At 35.9% G+C, this 25,977-nt stretch overlaps 1 protein-coding gene across 1 annotated transcript in view; it reads right to left on the bottom strand.

Moving 5' to 3' along the window:
• The window catches only part of ATF7IP2 (activating transcription factor 7 interacting protein 2), a 96,210-nt gene that overhangs the window by 9,363 nt on the left and 60,870 nt on the right, over positions 1-25,977 (bottom strand). The window contains exons 6-10 of the mRNA XM_053922020.1: positions 23,715-23,875; positions 12,541-12,543; positions 3,602-3,672; positions 1,459-1,514; positions 943-1,012 (exon numbers count right to left, since the gene is read on the bottom strand). Coding sequence (XP_053777995.1) covers positions 943-1,012; positions 1,459-1,514; positions 3,602-3,672; positions 12,541-12,543; positions 23,715-23,875 — 361 coding nt within the window. The remainder of the gene's footprint in view (positions 1-942; positions 1,013-1,458; positions 1,515-3,601; positions 3,673-12,540; positions 12,544-23,714; positions 23,876-25,977) is intronic.

Below are 25,977 nucleotides of genomic sequence, written 5' to 3'. Positions count from 1 at the left end.
TGTGTATCATACTCACGGGGGTGGCTGGGGTGGGAGGAAAAGACAGATAACTGTACTTGAACAACAATAAAATTTTAAAAATGCAAAAAAAAAAAGAAAGAAAGAAAAAGGTATACCGAACAATCCAAATTGTACAATTTGGAAGCCTCATTTACATGAAGCAGATTAAAATGGGAACTATGGATGGGAAGTTTTCCACAAAAAAAAAGGCCTCTCCTTTGTCTCAGGAGAGCACACATTGTTTCTACTTGAGGCCTTGTGTTCCGGGTTTGCAAACTGTTATTTGAATAAAGTCTTTCCTTTTTTGCTCCAGTGCCTTTTGTTGGATTTGTGTACATACTCTAGCATTGTCTCATAACCGTCATTGTTACAATTAAGGAAATAAACTTGTGTGTCACAGGTAAAAAAAAAAAAAGAGAGATTCATAATAGCCTTAAACAACCCAGATATCTTTCCATGAGTGAATGGATAAACTATTATACATAAACAGTATACATCAATATCATGGAATAAAAAGCAATAAAAAGCAATAAAAATTACTTAGCAATAAAAAATACTACTACTAATACACCCAACAACTTAGATGACCCTCACAGCAAATTATGCTAAGTGAAAGAAGCCAATCTCAGAAGGATACATATTATATCATTACATTTATATAACATCATCAAATAACATAATTATAAAAGTAGAAAAAGATTCATGGTTGTCCTGGTTAAGAGACTGGGGGCAGGAAATAGATGTGCTTATAAAAGGGAAGCATGAGGGAATCCTGTAGTGAGAGCACAGTTGTGTAACTGTGCTGGCAAATAAATGAATCTGTAAGTGTGATTAAATTGCACAGAGCTATAGAAGACACACATACAAAAACAAACTTAATAAACAGGCCAAACACTTTTGAGTTGTTGTTATTCCCTCTTCTTTAAAAGACAAATCCTTTACCTGTATTGCAGTTTGATAGGCCTTCTTTTGTCAGATCAATCACAGAATCAAGTTTCTTTTTCTCTACAGCCTGAAAAGTTAGATTAAAAAAATGAGATTTTTGCCTCAATAAGAAAAATGATTTTTAAAAATAAAACTCATCATTTTAAATTACTATATAGAAGCTATAGACTGAACATTTTTTAAGTTTTTATGGTTTAACTTAACTCTCCTGTGACAAAGAAACTCATGAAATACTGTATAGTTTCTGAGAATAAGACTAGGCAGAATCCAAATAAGTTAATTTGGTAGGCATGACTATAAAATATGTTTATCATTAGCTGTTTGCTTTTTAATGTTTAAGCTAGACTGGAACCTGGTTATACCAACTAGTCAGACATTAATATCTCAGAGAAAAAATCTCCCAAAGAATGAATAACAAAGCTAAACCATCCAACATGCAGCAAACTAAAGTTCCTAGAAATAACATATTCAAATAAACATTCAAAGACAGTATGTATTACCTACCATAATAACTTCAGTATCAGCATTAGGTGAATTATTAGAATTTGCTGATGTAACTTTTCCAGAACCTGAAAGAAAATTGTTAAAGTGTGAACATTTGAAAAGTTTATTAAAATATTAAATATTTATGGACTTCATTATATAGGAATACTGAAACACAATAATGGAATGCTAATTATCAATTTATTATACAATCATAAAAAGTAACTCAATTGACTTTACCTATTCTGACGACTGACGGGCAAATACAAAAAAAAAAAATCTAACTTTGGTTCAAAAGATGTTATCCTTCTGTAACTTTACAACTGTATTTTTAACTCTTGAAAAGCTATCTATAAATAGGATGAAAAAATAAACTTGGAAATGTACACATTTTCTATTCCGTATCTTTAGATTAGACTATCTGAGATGGCTGAGCATTCTTCATAGAACCACTAAGAAAGCCTCAGATAAATGTTTAATGTTCCTTAAGCTATTTTATTCACAATCTTTAAACTTTTTTTCTTTTATTGATTACAGAGAGAGAGGAAGAAAGGGAAAAAGAGAGGGAGAGAAATATTGATGTGAGAAAGAAACATCAATCGGTTGCCTCTTGCACATGCCCCGACCAGGTATTGAACCCACAACCTGGGCATGTACTGTAACTGGAAATCGAATCCACAGCCTTTCGGTTTGTGGGACAACACTCAATCAACTGAGCCACACTGGCCAGGGCTTTATTCACAATCTTAACTGCCCATACCAAAGGGACAAGTAGCTAGTTATATAAGCAGAGGCAAAGATTTCTGAAATTAAGGTGTAAATACTCTAATATATCATAAAAATGAAAAGGAAATGGAGAATTTTCAATGAGAAATTACGGGCCAACGAGAGAGTTATTTTGATGGGTAGGAACTCCTTCTTTCTTTCTGCTGCGTAGTATTCCATTGTGTAAATGTACTAGTTTTTTGACCCACTCATTTACTGATGGGCACTTAGGTTGCTTCCAACATTTGGCTATTGTAAATTGTGTTGCTATAAACATTGGGGAGCATAGGTTCTTTTAAACTGGTATTTCAGGGTTCTTAGGGTATAAACCCAGCAGTGGAATTGCCAGGTCAAAAGGCAGTTCCATTTTTAGTTTTTTCAGGAAATTCCCTGTTTTCCACAGTGGCTGTACCAGTTTGCATTCCCACCAATAGTGCACTAGGGTTCCCCTTTCTCTACAACCACTCCAGCACTTGTTGTTTGTTGATTTGGTTATGATAGACATCATGACTGGTGTGAAGTGGTATCTCATAGATGGAACTGGAGAGCATTATGCTAAGTGAAATAAGCCAGGTGGAGAAAGACAAATACCATATGATCTTACCTATAAGTGGAACCAGATTAACAAAACAAATAAGCTAGCAAAATATAAAGAAGACACTGAAATAAAGAACAGACTTATGGTAACCAGAGGGGAGGGGGATAATGAGGGAAAGAAGGGGAAAGGTCATCAAGGAACATGTATAAAGGACCCATGGACAAAGCCAAAGGGAGGTAGGATTGGAGGTGGGGAGTGGGAGATGGGGAGGTGGGGGTGAATAGGGCACAAGGGAGGGGATGGGGGAAAATGGGGACTACTGTACTTGAAAAGCAAAATAAATAAAAAATAAACAAAAAGAAGAGCTATTTTGAGAGGAAACTTATTGGAAATTTAAGGTTAAAGATTTTTTACATAAGTGTAACAAGACAGAAACTGTAAAGAGCAACAAAAGTATTATAAAAACACCAAAAATTAAAAAAAGTAATCAAAGACACTGAAGAATAGCCAAACTGTAAACCTTAGGTAGACTATAAGATAACTTAATAGTCAAGACGAAAAACAAACCACCAACAGAGGCCAGAGCAAACAAGTAAAAATAATGTATATGAAAAGTAAGTAGTTTTATAACTTACAAAGCCATTAAACAAACAGTACAGAAACAAAAGGCCATAAATTGATAAATACAAGTTTAAAAAGAAGCCTCAATTATATTAAGAGATCATTTATTTACTTAATATAAATCAAATTAACTTAAAAATATTTTTGAGAGAATTTTATTTTACTGAAAGATAATATTCAATTATCTAAACAAATGCTGATTTGAAGCTCTCTAATTTGACAGATTATATTTTAATCAACTTAAGATACCTGTTAGGTTTGGTGTAATTGGTGTTGTCAAACTAGGGCTTTCCACAGAAATCAACATAACATCATCGTTACTAAAATGACAAAAAAAAATTAAAAACAAAAATGAACTAAACATGCATTATTAGGCTTAAACATACAATCAATGGTTAGAATTCTTCTAACTTAACCTTTTACAACTGATATATTAATCTCATAATCATGTGTGGGGGGTATGGGAGTGATAAAACCAAATATCCAAGAAATCCCATGTATTACCAATTAATTATATGACCAAAAGTTCATGGACATCCAATAACAATGGACCTTGAAAACTCAGTAGAGATACACTTACAATGAGTCCAAATACATCATCTATAAGTATACAATATACATAGTGTGGGAAATATAAAGTCACTGTAGCACATTTACTTGCCTTCATGAAAATGAACCAGCATTTAAGTGAAGAAAAACTTATTAAAATACTCTGACTTACAGATATAGGACTGTAACAAAGCTATTAAAAATTAATTCTGCAACTATATTATATCACTATGGTAGCAACATTTACCACACATTTACCAGACTGAGGCATTGATGGTAATGATGCTTATAGTTACAGAATATTCTGAGTCAGAAGACTTATCTTCTGTTCCCATTTGACCCTGATACCACTTCTACAAGTTGACATTTAAATCAGAATTTTTGTTAAGAAATCTTGACACAAATTTCATTAAGCCCATAAAATTGCTAGATGAATTTCCTATACCATTTCCTTACAGGTGTTTTTAATTTTTAGCTTTTATACTTAAATCTATAATTCATTTCAGGCTATTTTTGTATATGGTGTGAGGTAAGAGTTGAGATTCACCTTTCCACTCTGGTTATTTCAACATTTGTTGGAAAGACTATTTTCATTATTAAATTACTTTGGCATCTTTCTTGAAAACCAGTGGGCTATTATGTATACTTTCTAAGTTGTCCATTGATTTATATGTCTATTCTTATGTCAACACCATTGTCTTAATTACTATAGCTTGAAAGTAAGTCTTAAACTCAAGTAGTTTATGTCTTCCAACTTTTGTTTTTCTTTCGTAACATTGTTTTCATCTTCTAGGTCTTTTCCATTTCACATAAGTTTTCAATCAGATTGTTAGTTTCTACAAAAAAAGCTGCCAGGATTTTGAATGAGATTGCATTAAATGTACAGAACAATGTGGAAAAAGTGACATTAATAATTTTGATTTGTGAATATGGCATATCTCTATACATTTAGGGTCTTTAACTTCTCTCAGCAAAATTTTGTACTTTAAAAGTAGTAATACTTTTTTTTAAAGCAGTTTTATGTTTATAAATTTAGTGGAAAGCACAGAGAGTTCCCTTTACCCTGTTCCCTACTCTCCTCCACCTCCCCAAGTATCAAAATCCTCTACCAAAATGGTACGCTTGTTACAACTGATGAACCTACACTAACACATTATCACCCAAAGTCCATAGTTTACAGTAAGGTTCACTCTTAATGTACATTCTATGTGTTTTGACAAATGTATACTGAGATGCACCCACCATTATGGTATCATATGGGATAGTTTCTCTGCCCTAAAGAATCCCATGATCTGCCTATTCATTTCTCTACAGTAACGCCTGGCAACAACTGATCTTTTTACTGTCTCCATAACTTTTGTCTTTTCTAGAGGGTTTTATGCTGGAATTATACAGTATATAACCTTCTCAAATTGGCTTCTTTCACTTAGTAATATATATTTGTTTCCTCCATGTCTTTTCAAAGCTTGATAGCTCATTTTTCTTTTTCTTCTTTTTTTTAAGCACTGTTAATATTCCATTGTCTGAACATACCACAGGTTATTTATTAATTCACCTACTTAAGGACATCTTGGTTGCTTCCAAGTTTTGGCAATTATGAATAAAATTTTATGAATAAAAGGATTCTACTTTCTCTCCTTTTTTAAACATATCAATTATATGTTACTTTTACTGGTGATTGCCTTAGACTTTGTGATCCACATATACAACTAATTCAAGTCCACTTTCATATATAATATTACACTGCTTTAGAAACAGACCTTTGGTAATGCAGTGGTAAGATGTGGGTGGAGGGGACACATTCTATTAGTTCTATAATTAGGTCTTGGTCTTTTAGTCTGTGCCCCTGGAATGTGAACTTCACTAGTGCTTCTTCGTACCCTCCCTTCCCAGCCCCTTCTTAGGTGAGACAGTTTGGCTAGAGGGGGTTAGAGTTGGGTGTTTTCCTTCCTCCATGTGGAAAGCTACAGGGAGCAGGAGTTGGGTATTTCCTTTCCCTCAAGTAGGTTAAGTTCTGACAATAGTTTCTCCCAAGGGCAGCCTTGTTAAGAGAGATATACCTGCTGGTGTATTTCAGAAGGTTCCTTTTACCTTCCTCCTGCTGGAAACATGAGATTTCCCTCCAATATGCAGTGAGGTCCTGGCGGAGCTTCTGGAAGTAAAACTCACAAAACTGTGATTGTCTCCCTGTAACTGTCCTCCCACCCCCAGAGTTTTGGATTTTCATATCTCCACATTAGTTCCCATGGAGGTTTTTGCTCGTGGGTTTCTGCTTCAATTCTAGTTGGTTGTGATTCTCAGTTTCCACCTGTTTGTCTTTCCAACTGTGGGGGCAATAGTTTGCTCTGTGACCCTTCTTCTCTGATGGAGCTAAGATGAGTTGTTGATATTTTCAGTTTGTTCAGCTTTTTAATTGTTGTTAGAATAGTTAGGACTTTTTACATGCTAGACCAGAAATCTGAAGCCTACTTTGTAGTTTTGAAGTTAGGTCTTACAGATATTTTGGCAACTTTATCCCCATGTATATAACTCTTTGTTATTATTGTTAATGGTACTGATTTTAAATATGAAATTTCAACTGCTTGTTGCCTGTACACAGAAACACTAGAGAAACAGTATAACACCACACACACACTACATATTATAGAGGTAGCATAATACACACACCCATATCTCTTATATAGAAACAGAAAATTTTATATTCATCCATATACATTTAATTTCCAGCACTTTCATTACTTTACTTGTATAGATCTAAATTTCCATCTGGTATAATTTTCCTTCTGCCTGAAGAACTTCCTTTAACATTTCATTTAAAATGGAATTTAAAATAAATTTTAAAATAATATATTTTTAAATTTTATTTATTTTAAGAGTGGAAAGGAGGGAGAAAGTGATGAGAAAATCATTGATGTGAGAGATGAGAAACATCTATTGGTTGCCTCTTGCACGCCTCCTCCCTCTCCCCAGCTGGTGCCCTGACCAGAAATTGAACTGTGACCTTTTGGTTTGGAAGCTGATGCTCAATCCACTGAGCCACACCAGCTAGGGCTCCTTTAACACTGCTTGTAGTGCACTTCTGCTACTGATGTATTCTTTTCACTTTTCTTTTTAGCGTGAAAAATCCTTTGTTCCTCTATATGTCTGAAATATATTTTCACCAAGTGTAGAAATTTGAAGAGTTTTCTTTCAATGCTTTACAGGTATCTTCTAGTTTGCATAGTTTATAGCGAGGTCTTCTGATGTTCTTATTTTTTTTTATCCTTTCTGCATAATGTGTCTTTTCTCTCCGGCTGCTTTTAAGACTTTCTTGTTAGCACTGACTTTCAGCAATATGATTATGATGTGGTTTTTCTTTATACTTCTGCTTAAATTTGCTAATTTCTTTTTATATTTATGGATCTAGAATTTTCACCAAATTTGGAAAAATTGTAAACATTTTTCTGATCCTTTTGCCTCCTGCCTAATGATACTCCAATTATATATATATTAGACTGTTTGATAGTGTTTCATAGGTCTCTGATGCTATGTTCATTTTTTTGTTAGTCTTCTTCTCCTCATGCTTTTGTTTGAATAGTTTCCATTGCTATTTCACTGATTTAAAAAAAGTCAGTTGTTCTGTTGTTGGTCTTATCCAATGTACTTTTCACTTTATTGTCTTTTCAACTCTGAAGTTCAATTTAGGTCTTTTCTCCTGCATACCTATTTCTTTCATCATGTTAACATTGTCCACTATATTAATGAACACAAAGAACATACTGACGACAGCTGCTTCAGGTTGTTGTCTGCTAAGTTTCTGTATTTGTTTTAATCATTTCCATTTTCTCGTTATGGGTTATTTGCTACTTTGCACACCTGTTTTTTGATTAGATGCCTAGCCCTGTAATATTTACACTGTTGGATAATGTTTCATCCATTCAAAGAGTGTTGGACTTTGTTTCGGCATGCAGATGAATTATTCAGAATTTGTGTGATTCCTTGCATAAGTCCACTGTTGTCTTTAGTCCAGGACTAATTTAGCCCCATTATAGCTATACCCATTTAAAGACTCCACCCGCTGTTCCATGACATTACTTAGAACATCACAGCCAGTGGGAAAGTAAAACACTTGACCTTGTAAAACTGCCAAGAAATGTTTGGCCTTTTTCTTTTCAACGGTTCTTTCTCCAGCCTCTTGTAGCTTCATATTTGCCTGGAATCCATGGAGGCTATGTCTTAAGAACCAGAATGTAAGATGGATGGTGGCAGCGAGGTGGTTGGGAGTGGAGCCCAGTTCTCCCTGTGCCCAGCTGGAACACCTAGCTGATCATCTGAGGAATGGAGTGAACACCAATGGAATCCCAGTTTATATGAAGTTCGGAGGCCAAAAATTGTAGAGGACATTGAAAAACAGACAGTGAGGAGATTGTGTTGGGACGCTAAGGTCCCTGGGATCTGTGCAGGGACCTAGGCTGCTGTGACCCCCAATCTGGCGCCTGCTGCAGGATACTTGGAGGAAAGTTAGATCACCAGCTCCCTCCCCTACCAGAGCAGGTAGGGCAGCCCAGCATCAGGAGGGACCTGGATGCTTAAAGTCGCTGGGAGGAATAGAGACGGAGTGGGAGACACAAAGAGGCTGTGTACACCCGCTAGGACTGTGGACACTGGCTAGGTCATTACCAGAGAAATTATCTGGAGGAGGGAGAAGAGTTGGGCCATGGTGGACACAGACCTGGATAGTCTCCAGTCTGCTTAGAAAGTGGGGTTGTATGAAAAGCCCAGTGCTTGTTAAGAATGATGGGCTTAAACAAGAGGCTTTTACTCAAAAAAAAGGATCGCAGCTGCTTTGTAAGGAATTCTTGAGCAGAAGTTGGCTCACACTGCTCACCCTGAGGGTGACTGGAGCTGCTTGCCCAGTGGTGGGCTTGCCAAGAGCAAGGAGGAAGCACACAGCATGAACATTGGTGCAACTGGTAGATTAAAGGCACAGGCCAGGTGCAGATGGACAGTGGGGACCTGGCATCTCAGGAAGGACCTGGGCTGCAGGCTGGGCAACTGTGAATATTATGGCCCCCATCCTCGCAAAACCACAGGAAAGGAGAAAAGCAAAGCCCAGCCCCCCTCTTTTTGTTTCAAGAAAAATCATTTGATGAGGTACAAAACCCATTTATAATTAAACGCTCAGCAAAGTGGGAATAGAGGGAGCATTCCTCAACATAATAAAGACTATATAAGAGAGACCTACAGCCAACATCATATTCAATGGGCAAAAACTAAAATCTTTCCCACTAAGATCAGGAACAAGACAAGGATGTCCACTTTCACCACTTCTATTCAACATAGTATTGGAAGTCCTAGCCACAGCAATCAGAAAAGAAAAAGAAATAAAAGGCATCCAAATTGGAAAGGAGGAAGCAAAACTATCAATGTTTGCAGATGACATGATAATGTACATAGAAAATCCTACAGACTCCACCAAAAAACTGCTCAACCTAATAAATGAATTTGGTAAAAGAGCTGGATACAAAGTCAATATTCAGAAATCAAAAGCATTTTTGTATACCAACAATGAAATATCAGAAACAGAAATCAGGGGAAAAAAATGCTATTTGATATAACAACAAGAAAAATGAAATACCTAGGAATAAACTTAACCAAGGAGGTAAATGACCTGTACTCAGAAAACTACACAAAAGTGAAGAAAAAATTAAGGAAGATTCAAACAAATGTAAGCATATACCATGTTCATGCACTGGAAGAATTAACATCATCAAAATGTCCATACTACCCAAAGCAATTTATAGATTCAATGCAATACCTATTAAAATTCCAATGGCATACTTCACGGATATAGAACAAATGTTTCAAAAATTTCTATGGAGCCATAAATGACCCCAAATAGCTGCAGCAATTTTGAGAAAGAAGAACAGAGTAGGAGGGATCACAATACCTGATATCAAACTGTATTACAAGGCCACTTTCATCAAAACAGCCTGGTACTGGCATAAAACAGACACATAGATCAATGGAACAGAACAGTGAGCCGAGAAATAAACCCAAGTCTCTATGGTCAATATATGTTTGACAAAGGTGGCAGAAGCATAAAATGGAGCAAAAAGCCTCTTCAACAAATGGTGTTGGGAGATCTGGACAGCTACATGCAAAAAAATGAAACTTGATCACCAATTTACACCATACACAAAAATAAATTCAAGGTGGATAAAAGACTTAAATATAAGTCATAACACCATAAAAGTCCTAGAGGAAAACATCGGCAGGAGTATCTCAGACATTCCATGCAGCAACACCTTCACAGATATGTCTCCTAAAGCAAGGGACATAAAGGAAAGAAAAAACAAATGGGATCTCATCAAATTAAAAAGCTTCTGCATGGCTAAAGAAAACAGCCTTAAAATGAAAAGAGAAACAACTATTTGGGAAAACATATTTGCCAATGATACCTTGGACAAGGGTTTGATCTCCAAAATATATAAAGAACTCACATGACTCCACTCTAGGGCGACAAAAAACCCAATTAAAAAATGGGCAAAGGACTTGAACAGACACTTCTCTTCAAGGAGGACATACAGAGGGCCCAGAGACAAATAAAAATATGCTTAGCTTCCCTAGCCATCAGAGAGATGCAAAGTGGAACCACAATGAGATACCACTTCACACTGGTGAGAATGGCCATCATAAACAAATCAACAAACAACAAGTGTTAGAGAGGATGTGGAGTAAAGGGAACCCTAGTGGGATTGCAGACTGGTACTGCCACAGTGGAAAACAGTATGGAATTTCCTCAGAAAACTAAAAATGGAACTGCCTTTTGACCCAGCAATTCCACTGCTAGGATTATATCCTAAGAACCCGGAAACCAATCCAAAAGAACCTATGCACTCCAATGTTCATAGCAGCACAATTTACAATAGCCAAGTGCTAGAAGCAACCTAAGTACCCATCAGTAAATAAATGAATGGATCAAAAAACTATGGTACATTTACATGACGGAATGTTATGCAGCAGAAAGAAGGATCTCCTACCCTTTGTGACAGCATGGATGGAACTGGAGAGCATTATGCTAAGTGAAATAAGCCAGGCAGTGAAAGACAGATACCATATGATGTCACCTTGAAGTGGAACGTAATCAACAAAACAAACAAGCAAGCAAAATATAACCAGAGACATTGAAATTAAGAACAAACTGACAGTAACCATAGGGGAGGTGGGAGGGGATAAAGGGGAAAATGGTGAAAGGTTTTCAGGAACGGCTACAAAGGACACACGGGCAAAACCAAGGGGGGGTGGAATCTGGGGAGGGAGGTGGGGATGGCTGGGGTGGTGAGGGTAAGGCAGACGAATGTACTTGAAAAACAATAAAATAAAAAGAAAATGAAAAACAATAAGGAATCAGGATGTACAAGAAATAGAAGAATTATTATCAAAATGAAAACAAGCACCAATTTAAAATTCCTGAGGAATTTATGTATTCAAGCCCTACTTTAGTTGCCAGAAAAGAGAAAACTCTTGTCTCACCAATTTTTCAGAAATTATCAAGTACGGCAACAGCAAAAATCAAATGACCAGAAACCGACAGAACACCAATAGAAACCGATGCATAAATGATCTAGATACTGAAGTTATAATACAATGAAATTAAATTGTGCTTAATAGTTTTAAGAATATTGAGGAAGGATAGAGAACATAGTTAAAACAAATAGAGTACAAAAATAAAATGGAGTAAAACAAAAAGAGTACACTGAAATTAAGAAGAGTCAGTTTATATAAAGACACTTACAGAAGTGGGAAGATTTGGGTTGGGAAAAAGATATTTATAATTAACATATCTGATAAAAATGGGAAAAGAAAGGCACTTAAAAAATGCGAGTCTCAGAGAAACTTTATAAAAGAAAATATCCAATGGCTAATAAACATAAACATGTGCTCAACTTCATTATTAGAAGGAAATACAAATTAAAGCCAATGTGTGATGTTATAAATATACCAGTGTGGCTAAAATGAAAATAGGCAGATAATACCAAATCTGTTGGCAAAAATATGAAGTAACAAAAACCTTATGTTCTTTCATTGAGAGCATAACATGGTACGACTTCTTTGGCAAAGTGTTTGGTAGCATCTATTAAACCTGAAAATACACAGAGCCTATTGGCCTACCAATTCTACTTCTGGGCAGTTGTCCAAGAGAAATGTAGTATGTAAGTACATGCACCAAAAGACATGTCAAAGAATGTTCATAGCAGGGCTATTCATAATTTCCCCCATCAACAAATCCAGATGCCTATCAAAAGTTGTAAATTGTGGTGAATTCATATTATGGACATGATATAGCAGTGATAATGAACAAATTATTGCTGTTGAGCAACAGCCTGGACGAATTTCACAACATATAATATTGGGCAAAAGAGGCAAGATAGCGGAGTTCACGTAGTATGACTCCATTTATATAAAGGTGAAGAGCAAACATAAACAACTTACGGTGTTAGAAGTTAGAATGGTGGTTACTTAGGTTGGTATGGTAGGCGTGGGATTGGTGACTGCAAGCATGCTATAAGCCAGACGGGATACTGGTGGTATTGTTTTTAATCTGGGTGACAGTTCACAAGTTATTTGGATTTGTCAAAATTCACCAAGTTATACACTTACTGTTTGTGTAGTTTTCAGTAGGTATTCTATGTTAATTAACTTTGATAATAACTGTGTGTCCCCTAGCCAGGTAGCTCAGTCACTTAGTGTTGTCCCAATATACCAAGGTTGCCGACTGGATCTCTGCTCAGGGCACATACAAGAAGCGACCAATGAGTGCATAAGTAAGTGGAACAACAAATCAGTATCTCTCTCTCTCTCTCCTTCAAATCAATGAACAACAACAAGAAAAAATAATTGTGTGTGTGAATAAAGCTCTTTATCCTGAAGAATCTACCTATAAATCTGGAATCTATTCAGAATTCCATGAGCATTTAAAAATATGTAACTTTCATGAAACTGTTCCACTGACTGGTGCCAATAATGGCTCTTTTTTAAATGAACCATATCTGGGAGGAAAACTAAGGACACTAATGATTTTCATGGTCATCTGGATGTACTTAACATGTTTTCTACTTGTATTTTACCTTGGAGAAAAGCTTCTGTGTCTAAAATTACTAATTAAAATTCTCCAGCTAATATAGTAGTATAGAGGATTAAGAACATGGGTTCTAGTCACAAAATTGCCTGTGTCTACATTTCTGGCTCTTTTATTTACTAGCTAGAAATTTGCCTTGGTTTACTCATCTGTAAAAGAGGGGTAAGTTTAGTATTAAGACTAAATAAATGTTATTAAAGAATAAATAGGAAAGAACACATGCAAAATAGAAAATCTCTTAAAGTACTGTGGCTGGTAACTACTTTTTTCTCCTTTGTATCTCTGTAAACATTTCTTCACGAGAAATTCAATGCAACACTTATTTTTTAGACAACATTAATGTTTCAATCAATCAACATAGGTGAAGTGGTCTGTTCTTGGGTGCCTTAGACCTTGATGCTTACTTTTGATCTTTGGAAATGACAGCACATAAAAATATTTTCTTCCTATTTAAGCATGTTCCTTCTTTATCAAATACGTGTTCTGGTCCATAAGCTTTCTCTTCTATGAGCTTCTTCAACTCAGCTGTTAATTGCCTTTCACATTGGAAAAAGAAAAATGCCTGAACTTCTAAATCCAATCATTATTATACATACAAAGTTAGTAATGACATTAATTCCTTCAGTACTTGGGCTATCAGACAAAACAATTAAACCTGGCTTTCTCTAGATTTATGATGATATGGGAACAAAGTTTCTTTTTTTTTTGTAAAAAAAAATCTTCCTTTATTTCTTAAATATTTTCCAAAAGAACATAAATTGCTATGTAGAATTGCTACAATGTAGCCCCACCCACTTAAAAAATTTGAAAAGCTCTATTAACATTTTTTTAAGGAAAAAATTAAATGTCTGTATGAAAAGATCAGAAAGCTGTAGTGGAAGCAGGACCTAAGGAACTAAGATCCCAGGGAAGAGGAGGGTATAGAGATGTAGACTAGACACTTGCCAGTAGTGCTCCTCTTAAGGCATTTGTCAAGCCATTCAGGAATACTAAGAAGTCAAGCAGAAAGTGGCTGAAATTACAGTGAAATGTACTGGGGAGATAAACATTGGAATATAAGACCAGCAGTAGAGGGGGAGCCATAAGAAACACCCCAGGCATCTTGGTGGAATTCTTAAAGGGTGACACCATAGAAATGGGAAAAATCAGAACAGACTGAATCTTTTAAAGATTGCAAATTAGCCTCAGTTCTGCTCAATTTCCTACTGGATTGAAATGTTGTATGATATATCTACTGCTATACAATAGTTTGTCCCAAAACATAATGGCTTAAAGAAATAAACATTTATTGTTTCAAGGTTTCTGTGGGTAAAGAAATAGGAAGCAGTATAGTTGGAGGGTTTTGACTAAGGATCTTTCATGGGCTGCAGTCAGGATAATGACTTGAGGATAATGAGTATAGTCAGGGGCTATACTCATGTGAAGGAATGACTGGGGCAGCAGGTTCTGCTTCCAAAATGGCTTTCTCACATGGCTGTTGGCAAGGTGCCTCACCATGTGGAACTCTGCAGAGATTGCTCGATGTTCTCAAGTAACCTATGTTTTTGCCATGCTATCATGGCAATTACTTTGCCCCAGAGCAACTGATCCAAGAGAAAGCAAGGAAGCTATGATGTCTTTTATGATCTAATTACATACTGTCACTTTTATTATATTCTATCTGCTGTCACTAAGCATAGCCCAGGAAAGAGAATTAGTCTACACCTTTTTAAAGGAAGGAGTATTAAAGTATATGTAGCATATTTTAAAGCCATCAAGATAGGCTGTGTCCCTTGCTGCCTGCCAGAGTATAGGGTGAACCCACTGTGATGGAAGATAACATCATTTAGGGCATCTACAATTTTCAATACACAATGTCCAAGATTCCAATTTTTTAAAAAAGCAGGTGCAGTAAGAAACAGGACAAAGGTGAAAAACTGCAAATAGAAATAGAGCTCAAAGTAACCCAAAGTCCTGAGAAATAGATCAGAAAATAAGTGATAAAATGTTTAACACAGGGATGACAAAATGAAGAATTTCACTAGAGAACTTGAATCTACAAAAAGGAATCCAATGGAACTCGATGCATGGGCTTAACAGCCACTTGGATCTAGCTAAAGAGAGGATTAATAAACTAGAAAAGAGATTAGTAGAAAATATCCAGACCATGACATGGAGAACAGAAAAGGTGGAGTGTACAGAAAAGCCTGTAATTAAAATATCAAAAGGGGAGAAAAGCTAGAATGGTGCTGAAGCAGTATCTGAAGAGATAATGGCTAACAATTTTCCAAAGACGATGAAAGATGTCAAGCCACACAATCAAGGGCTATGAGCCCAAAGCAGGATAAATTAAAAAGCAAAACAAAACAGCCCTAACTAGCATCATATTGATAAAAAGCAAAGATAAGAAGAATATCCTAAAAGGAGGTAGAGAAATACAGACACGATCCTCAAAGAAGCAATGTAAGACTTATGTACAACTTTTGAAAAGAAAGTATAGAAGTCAGAAGACAACATACTGACACTAAAAGTGCTGAAAAACAGTAACTGTCAATTTACAATTTGATACTCATGTTAAAATATCCTGTGAAAATGAAGACAAAATGAAGTTATTTCCAGACAAATAACCAACAGAACTTAACCTTAGAAGACCTAAAAAACGAAACAATAAATGGAGTTCTAAGGTAGAAGCAAAATTATCCTAGATGGAAAGATGAAAATACAGGAAGAAATGAAAAAGAATGGAAAGGGTAAATATTTGGGTAACTCTAAGTGACTAATGATTATACAAAAAAAGTGGTATTATTTTGTGAGATTTAAAATAATGTAAAATTAAAATGCATGAAAATACAAAAGATGTAGGGGGAGGTAAACGGAGTTCTAAGGTCAAGCACTACCTACAAAATGGTAAAAGCAGAAAATTAATACTATACTCTAATATTAGAATAAAGAATCCATATCATAATCTTTAAAATAACTTCTAAAGGAACAATGAAAGATGTTTACTTAACAAGGTAAGGGGGAAAGGAAAAAAGAAGATCCACAAGAATTCTAAAATAGACAGACAGACAGACATATATAAGGACAAAGGACCACAAAAATAGATGGGACAAACAGAAAACAAGTAAGTAAGACTAGTTATGAACTCACATATATCAGTAAGATTATATAAAACACACATAATTTAAATTTTCTAGTTTACAGATAATTATTTTCAAATTGAATTAAAAATACATGTTCAGTTTAATAATAAAACTAGCACCCACATAGCCACCACACATTTTAAATTATCGGCACTTTAGAAATCGGTGTGCCTTATCCTGTATCATAAATCTCCTTCAAAATTAGCATTTTTGGTATTAATTTTCTTGTTTCCTCTCTGAATTCCTAAGTTTTATATACAGATATATATTTTTTCCTTTTTTCTTGGCTATTTTTGAACTTCATTGGAATGAAATCATACTATTCTTTCATGTTTGCTTTTCAATGCTTTGTGGGAGTTACTCCTCATCTGTTGTATGCGACTGCACGTCCCCCACTTTCATTAATACACAGAATCCCACTATATGGACCTGCTGCAATTTTTCTTTTCAATTGTAGACAGACACTTGTTCCTTCCAGTGTTTGGCTTTACGGAAAATGCTCCTAATAAACATTCCTATACATATATCTTATTGCGCATGTGTACTTATCTAGCAAGGGTATATATCAAGGGATGGGGCTACTAGGTAAAAGGATATTCAGATCTTCAAAATTTCTAGATAAAACCATATTTTTTTCTAAAGTACTATACCAATTTACTCACCCAACAACAAAATATTAAATAAAACCAATTCTTTTTATTTCAAAACCACACCAATACCTGGTGAGGTTTTATTTTAAGATGTTTTAGTTTTCCTTACCTGTTATGAAATAGTAATCTCGCTGTGGTTTTAATTTGCATTTCCCTGATTACTAATGAAGATGAGCACCTTTTCATGTATTTATTGCCCATTTGACTTCCTCTTTTGTGAAGTAGATGTACAAGTCTTTTGCCCATTTTTCTTTTTTATTATCTGGTTTTACTCATTGACACTTGAAGTTCTTTATAAACATTCTGGGACTAGTCCACTACAGGTTATGTGTGCTGTGATTATCTTCTCCCACTCGATGGCCTGTCTTCTCACTATCTTTATTGTGCCTTTTGAGAAAAGAAGTTTCTAATTTTAATGTGGTAAAACTGATCATTTTTTTCTTTTATTACAAGGGTATTTGTCTCTCAAGAAATCTTTCTTTATCTGAAGTTCATGACAATATTTTATATTACTGTCTAAAAGCTTCAGAATTTTCCTTTAGAGGATTCTTTAATCCATGAGACTGATTTTTATGTATAACCTGGCATTGGGATCCAATTTCTTTCATATTTCACCCAAAATGAATAGCAAATTAACACCACCATTTACTGAAAGTCAATTATTTCCTAAATGATCTGTCAAACATTCTCTATCACATATCACAAATACATACATACATGTATAGGTTTCTGGACTCTGCTATGCTGCTCTACTTGAAATATCACATTATCCTATACTTGCCAATATAACATTATCCTAATTACTGTGGTTTTGTAACGTTCTGACCTCTGATGGCAAATCCCTTCCATTTTCTTCCTCTACTTAAAGAGTATCTTGGCCTCTTAAACTATTACATTTACATATACACTTAAAAATCAAATCAGCTTGTCAAGTTCCATCAAACTACACACCGAAAAACTGACTGAAATGGTACTCTATAAATTAAACAAAAGCAGCCTTGGCTGGTATGGCTCAGTGTATTGATAGCTGGCCTGAAAACCAAAGGGTCACTGGTTCAATTCCCAGTCAGTGCACATGCATGGGTTGCGGGCCAGGTCCCTACTAGGGGGCATGTGAGAGGCATCCACACATTGCTATTTCTCTCCCTCTCTTTCTCCTTCCCTTCCCCTCTCTCTAAAAATAAATAAATAAAATCTTTAAAAAAATAAGAAAAGAATGGAAACAATTTAGGTGTCCAAAATAGAGGGTTTGACATTCACACAATGGAACACTATGGCCTTTAAAAAACATCAGGTAGATCCCAATGTGCAGATCCCTAATCACTTAAGAATAGTAGAAATATTAACTGTTCTTTCTTTTTGAATCCTTTATATATTTAGTTTTCTGTAATTTTTTTTCTTTTTGCATTAGGCAAGATATCCAGTATAATAGTATGATGTTAAAGTGGTGACAGCAGGCATCCTTTTATTTTGCATCCTAAAGGGAATATTTCCAATATTTCAATATCAGATTTGCTTTAGGGTTTTTGTAGATGGTCTTACCACCCCACTCCTCTAGTTTCTAAAGGCTTTATGCTTTAGAAAAGATCGATCCTATTGCTTCCAAGTCAATGGAATGAAGAGCTGTGTCCAGGGACACATCCAAGTGGAGCCAAAGGGGACTGATGGTTTGTCTACGTCTTATTCATAGATCCAGTCAAAAGCACAAGACTTGTAGTCAACCAATTCCTGGGCTTAAACCATAGGCACTTTTTACTCAATCACTGCCATGAATGACGTTGCTGCCTACTTGAATGCAGAAGTCTCTGCAAATGATGTCTGGCTTAAAATCTGCTGGATTGGTCTCCCCAAGTATCATTCTCCCTGTCTTTATCACATTCAGCCCCTGATCATCACTACCACAGGCCCTGAGTTCATGTACTTCACCAGCCTGGGATAGAATGGGCGGTCTTTCAGATCAATGTAGTGCTGCCTCAGGAGCTCCTCAGAAGCCAAAGGAACTTCATGGCCACAAGGTGGATTCTGCTCGAAGCACTTGATTTCACCCACCAGGCTGCACCATTTGCTCCATGTTGGCCATGGCCCGAAAAGTGGGCCAGCAGCATCTGTGCTGGGCTGCTGAGCCAGACCAGAGCCAGAGCAGAGACCTAAAGGGACCACTGGAGCCAGGAGTCATCCACCACGGAGCTATAGGCGGTCGTTTGTTTTGTTTTGTTTTTTTAAAGATTTTATTTATTTATTTATTTATAGAGACTGGGGAAGGGAGAAAAAAAGAGAAGAAAAGAAACATCTATTGGTTGCCTCTCACACACACCAGAATAGGTACAGGACCCACAACCCAGGCATGTGCCCTGACTGGGACTCAAACCTGTGACCTTTTGGTTTATACAGGCTGGTACTCAATCCACTGTGCCACACCAACCAGGGCATGGTGTTTATCCTACATTTTATTGTAAGCTGATGATTCTTCTCCTGGCAAATTATTTTTTGTTGGTGAACCAATCTTGCAGCATTCCTGGGACAAACTCGATTTTTGTGGATTGCTGATCTTGGTTCACTAGTATCTTATTTAGGACACCTGCATTTATTTTATGAATAAAAGTGGACTGAGAGTAGACTGTAGTTTTCCATTTCTGTAAAATTTTAAAATTCTCATATTGGTGTATCACAGTTATACTAGATTTTAGGATCTAATTTCATAAAATGAACTGAAGAACATTCCCTCTCTTTTTATTCTTTAGAATACATTAAGTTCTCACATAACATTGATTTTAAGAGAATTTAAGTGATTTTAAGGGAAGAAACTAAAAGAAAATCAATTTTACCACAGGCTAATTGATATAAACAAGAATTAAATTCTTACAGCATCTCACTGACATTAGAAGGAAACAAGGTTAAACAAAATGACATTATTCAAGGACCTGCTACAGTTTGTTTAAAACTGCAGGTCTTTCTTCCCTATTTTATAATACTCACCACTGAACTCTTGATCAGAGTCATGTTACACACTTGTGACACCTATCCTCACACTCACCATGGGCTGAGAGTGCTGCCTGAAACAGTTTCATAAATTGCAGGTTCTTTATTCACTTTGGTGGAGCTAAGGTGGATAGATCACATCACAGATATAAGCCATTGCTAATTTTGATGTATTAGTCAATAGATGCTACTTTAATGGTGTTGTCTTCACGTTTTCACTTCTGTCATCAGTATTTTTCATTTTTGTCTCCTTATGAGTTTTAGCACATGCATCAACAACTGGAAATGAGACTCAATGAAATGTGACTCGTCTTCACCAAATAAATAAATGCCTTCTTTACAGCAGCTTCCTGGATTAAAACTAAAATATGGGACTCAATATCATGAAATATTAAGCTTTCCCCCCCAAAGAGTCAAAACTGCATATATATTCCCCAACATCAAAATCTACTGCAAATTGTGTAGATCAGGGATGTCCAGTCTTTTGGTGTCTCTGGGCCACACTAGAAGAAGAGTTGTCTTGGGCCACACATTAAATACAAACACTAACAAAAATTAATGAGCAAAAAAAAAGGGTCCGTGCATAATTTTCACGATATCTGCCACCACAGATAAGCAAAAAAGTCCTCACATAATAATCCTAATTATGCAGCAGTCGTTTTGATAAAATTTTAAAATTGTCAAGCAGGTCCCAAGTTTGTGATCACTAATATAGAAAATATACATACCTAAGTAATTAAATGTTATTGATTTAAAAAACTTTTTTTATTATAAAAGTAAAAGAGGGTGACATAAAACTAGTAGGATGTTTGACATTGTATTTGAGAAACCAGTGCATCAGTATCTGGTTAGTTAGAAGTAGTTGCAATTCTCAGTGAGTTCTCAAGGTGTCATCAGATATTTTGGTTCTAATTTTACTCTTAATGTCTTCCATTCTTGAAAATAGTTGCTGGCAAATGTAGGTGCTGCCAAATAGTGATGACATGAATAAGGCGTGATTGTGAAGCAAGGGATATTTGTCTCTGGGAAGACAGGACCTATAAAAGTCCAGTAAAGAGACATCATCAAATTTTTATGTTGAATGTCAGATTGCAGCTCTGTGCATTCCATTTGAAAACTGGCAGGTAACATATTTATGTCGACTGAAAAGGGAGTCGCAAATATAGCAAAATATTATTTTCCCAGAAATCTTGAAGTCTGTTTTCAAATTCTTGTATCAAATCGAAAAGCAAGGCTGCGTATTTTTCACTGTTCACAGGACTGTGTTTAGCCAATGTTTAGTCAAAGAAATGCATAAAACTGTTAGCCATAATTTCAGTTTCATTTGGAACAGTGTTATGGTTTGAAACATGGTACTGATAAGTTGGTTTTCACCTTGAAAATGCATGTTTAACTCATTTAAATGAGCACTTAAATCCACTAAAAATGCTAAATCTGTAAGCCAGTTTTCATTGTCAAGTTCTGGCACAATTTGTTTTTTGATAACACAAACGACTTGATAACATGTAGCAAACCATAAAACCTTTTCAACATCTGGCCTCGACTTAGCCATCTTACTTCTGCAAAGTAAATGATGTCACCATAGTCAGCATCAATACTTTAAAGGAATTCCTGAAGTGGTGATGATTCAGTCCTTTGGTTCTTATGAAATTCAGTCTTGATGATGATTTGCATGACGTTATCCATTTTTAAAATTTTGTGCATAAATTTTCTTGATGTGCTATGTAATGATACTTCATCACATGTGAATTTTGGGTGGCAATTGCATTGTCTTCTATTAATTTTACAAGTCCCTCTCTTTTACCTACATGGCTGGGCCACCATCAGTAACTCTACCAGATATGTTGACAATGGACAAAGAAAATCACTTTAACTTATTTTTTCACTGCTTCATATAAATCTCTTGATTTAGTTGTATCTTTTAATGGCATTAAAGAAGCCCCATTTCTTCAGTGACATTATATCATTATCAATACCTCTAATAAAAATGGTAGGTCAAGTTGTATCTGTAGCATCAGTGCTATCATCCATCGCCAAAGCATAAGATTTAAAATTAGCAGCTTTACTCTCCAAACTTCTTTTGACAGATTTTCTAATTTCTTCAAATTTGCCTGTCTATAATCTGGTGAGACAAACTGATTTTAGAAATACCCACTCTTTTTTCAGGGCAAATTATATCTCCCACATTTTCTATACATTGCTTAATAAACTTATTATCAGTAAGTGGTTTTGATTTTTTTTGCTATTAAATATGCTACCACATAACTAGTTTTACAATGGAATCCGCCTGAGTTGTAACTTCTTAAGAAATTTTTGTTAAGACAGACTTTCTTCAGTTCCACCATTTCGTCCTTACAACACAAACCATATGCATTGAATTTGGCAGCATGTTTTTGCATATAATGCCTTTTCCAATTATAGTCTTTGAAAACTTGCACCAAATTCCCCACAAATTAAGCAGAGTGCCTTACTATTTGCCTCAACAAAGAAGTAGTCATTTGTAATTCTTTTGGGGGGTTCCTTTATCTTTTGAGACGTTAGGCTGGGATTAAAAAAATAATAATAGGTAAGGGACTTTATTTACTTTTATTATGAAAATTAGTTGACAGGAAAATGAAAAGCAAGGTTTGGGCTCTTCCACAGCCCTCTCCACTGCTGATGCAGGGTGAGGTGGAGGGCTGCTCATAAAGTGTGGCAGGTGATGTGTGAGGTGCAGCTGAGGTGTGGAAGTACCTTTAATAATCAAGTAAGAATGCTTACCTGACTTCTAAATAACATTGTATGCCTGATATTGCAACAGGAGGTGGAAATATTACTGATAATTGCTGCCTTGCTAAGTCACCACGAGCACATGTGTAATGTCTGATGATGTCAATTCTGTCTGTGCTTAGAAGATAACACACTGGAAGCTGAACACTGGCATAAAACTGAAGCCACTCATGCATACAAATAGCAAGAGCATATGTCCGTGTATTTTACATGACATTGCAACATTTAAATACAAAAAAACCTCAAAATGTTTTACGTAAATTTATGATTTTGTGTTAGGCCACATCCATAGCCATCCTGGGCCACATGTGGCCTCAGGCCAAGGGTTGGACACCCCTGGTGTAGATTAATACAGCTTCTCCTTTGTTTTATTAATCCTTGAGCAAGCATAGTTAATTCAGAGGAAAGGGTATGTTCCTCAAACAATGACCATCATTTAATTCACTTAATTTGGTTATATATTTTCCTTTTTTTTAAAGGTGAAGTATAAATTGACATATAAAAACACCACCACAGGACATTTTAGGAAATAAATTTTAAGAGTAAGTAAATAATACTATAAAGCTTCAAACTGTTGAGAATCACTAGTGAAGAGAAAATAATTTATTAAAGTGCACCCCCACCTCCTTGAAAATTAATCCAGGCCAGGGCCACCAATCATGTTCCTTTGTTAAACTAAACTACTTTTTCCCTGTAAGCCCAAAATCTTTCAAACTACATCAGAGATAAAGTGTCTCAGCTGCTTTGTGACTCAATAATGCAAATAATTTAAACTGCTTCCTATAATTTGAAGTTATGATACTACTTATGTACTTTCCCCCTAGTCTTCCTCCTTTGTGTAATTTCTTAAAATCACTGTTTCATTCAGCCTTGACTTTCCCATGTGCAGAACTGGAAAGGAGGGGAGTGCTCCAGTTGATCACTCCAGTCGCTGTACCAAAGGTGGGAAGCATCATAATAAAAACCTGACACCTAACCAATTCAAAATTTTATTTAGTACTGTGGAAACCAAAATAAAAGCTGTGAAGAACCAACTCTAGTCCTTCATAATAAAATAGTGTTCTTATAAATATTAGGCTTTAAGCTATTTTATACTTAACTAACAAAAGGGTATGTGTTTATAAGCAAATATTTAGATAAATAAGTTTATGCATTTTTGTGGAAATGCTTACCTTTCAGAAACAGCCTCATCATAATCCTGTGACAAATCAATCTTTTTACTTGCTTTCTCTGAAGGGTTAGAAGGTGCAGAGTTCATAGAAGTCTTTCTTTCATCTGGACTATTAATGGACTCTGGGTTCTTATTCAAATTTAGAGTCTCTGAATTTTCAACCTGTTAATTGGGTGAGGTAAAAGCATTTGAGGAAAGGGTTACTAATTTTGTTCTTCTACATGAAATTAATGATATGTAAAATTTAACTTAGAAAATGTTCTTAAAATAGTCTTGCATGCAGATGGCAAAACATGTATTAAATTATATGTATTTCAATAGCTGATGACCATGACTGCTTTTAAAAAATACTTCAGAGAAATAAAAATAATGATAGTACAAATAACTTCCCACCCTGAATGAAAGGAAGGAAAAACACACACCTAGGTCAGTGATTTTCAACCAGTGTGCCACAAGAAAATTTAAAAGATGTAACATGAGTGGAGGGGGTCAAAGGGGAAAAGAATGTGACAACCGTAATAGTACAAACAATAAAACATTAAGAGTTCAGGCAAAGATGGAGGAGTAGGTAGATACACTTAGCCTTCTTGCACAACCAAAAGAAGGAAACCACCAATGTACAACAAAAAACAACCAGAATTGCCAGAAAACTGAATTGTATGGAAGTCTGACAACCAGGGACTTAGAGAAGAAGCATTCATCCAGACTGGTAGGAGGGACAGAGACAGGCAGCCAGGGTGGAGAGGATGCGTGGCAAGGCTGCTGTTGGCACATTGGGCAGTCCCACATTTGCATGCAGATAAACCAGGAGGAACAACTTGGGAGTGAGACAGACTACGCAACCCAGGGTTCCAGCTCGGACAAAATACAGCCTCAGAACCTCTGACTGTAAAACCTGTGCGAGTTGTGGCAGTGGGAGAAACTGCCAATCTCTTGAAAACAGGGCGAGAGCTAAGCAAGTGGCATTGTTCCCTCTCTGACCCTCACCCACATACAGTGCCATAATGCAGCAAAGTGTGTTGTCCTGCCTTGGCGAATACGTAAGGCTCTGCCCCTTACAATGTAACAGGTGCATCGAAAAATTGAAGAAACAAAGAAATATGGCCCAAAAGAAAGAACAGATCAAAACTCCAGAAAAAGAACTAAGTGACACAGAGATAGCCAACCTATCAGATGCAGAGTTCAAAACACTGGTAATCACAGAAATGACTGAGTATAGCTGCAAAATAAAGGAAGAGTGAAGGCTACAAAAAGTGAAATAAAGAAAAATATACAGGGAACCAACAGTGAAGGGAAGAAACTGGGATTCAAATCAACGATTTGGAACAAAAGGAAGAAATAAACATTCAACCATAACAGAAGAAAGAAGAATTCAAAAAAAATGAAGAGAGGCTTAGGAACCTCTGGGACAACTTTAAATGCTCCAACATCCAAATCATAGGGGTGCCAGAAGGAGAAGAGGAAGAGCAAGAAATGGAAAACTTATTTGAAAAATAACGAAGGAGAACTTCCCCACTCTGGTGAAAAAACTAGACATGCAAGTCCATGGCACTCAGTCCAGGACACTCAGGGAGTCCCAAAGAAGTTGGATCCAAGAAGAAACACTAAGAAAGATATATCATAATTATATTACCCAAGATTATAAATAAGGAGAGAATCTTAAAAGCAGCAAGATAAGAGAGTTACCTACAAAGGAGTTCCCATAAGGCTATCAGCTAATTTCTCAAAAGAAACCTTGCAGGCAAGAAGGGGCTGGAAAGAAGAATTCCAAGTCATGGAAGGCAAGGATCTACATCCAAGATTACTCTATCCAGCAAAGCTATCATTTAGAATAGAAGGGCAGATAAAGTGCTTCACAGATAAGGTCAAGTTAAAGGAGTTCATCATCACCAAGTCCTTAATATATGAAATGTTAAGGGACTCTTCTAAGAAAAAGATTAAAAAAATATGAACAGTAACATGACAACAAGTTCACAGTTATTAACTGAACTGAAAACAAAAACAAAAACAAACTAAGCTAACAACTAGAAAAGGAAGAGAATCACAGAAATGGAGATCACATGGAAGATATCCGCAAGCTGGAGGAAGGGGGAGAATGGGGGAAAGGTACAGGGAATAAGAAGCATAATAGTAGGTACAAAACAGACAGGAGGAGATAAAGAATAGTATAGGAAATGGAGAAGCCAAAGAACTTGTATGTAAGACCCTGAACATGAACTAAAAGGCAGGGAATGCTGGAAGGAATGGGGGTACCTGGTGGAGGG

Source organism: Desmodus rotundus, chromosome 1, assembly GCF_022682495.2.
Source record: "Desmodus rotundus isolate HL8 chromosome 1, HLdesRot8A.1, whole genome shotgun sequence".
Classification (NCBI taxonomy): Eukaryota; Metazoa; Chordata; class Mammalia; order Chiroptera; family Phyllostomidae; genus Desmodus; species Desmodus rotundus.
The sequence above is the reverse complement of the archived record's forward strand: the minus strand, read 5'-3'. Positions and strand labels throughout refer to the sequence as shown.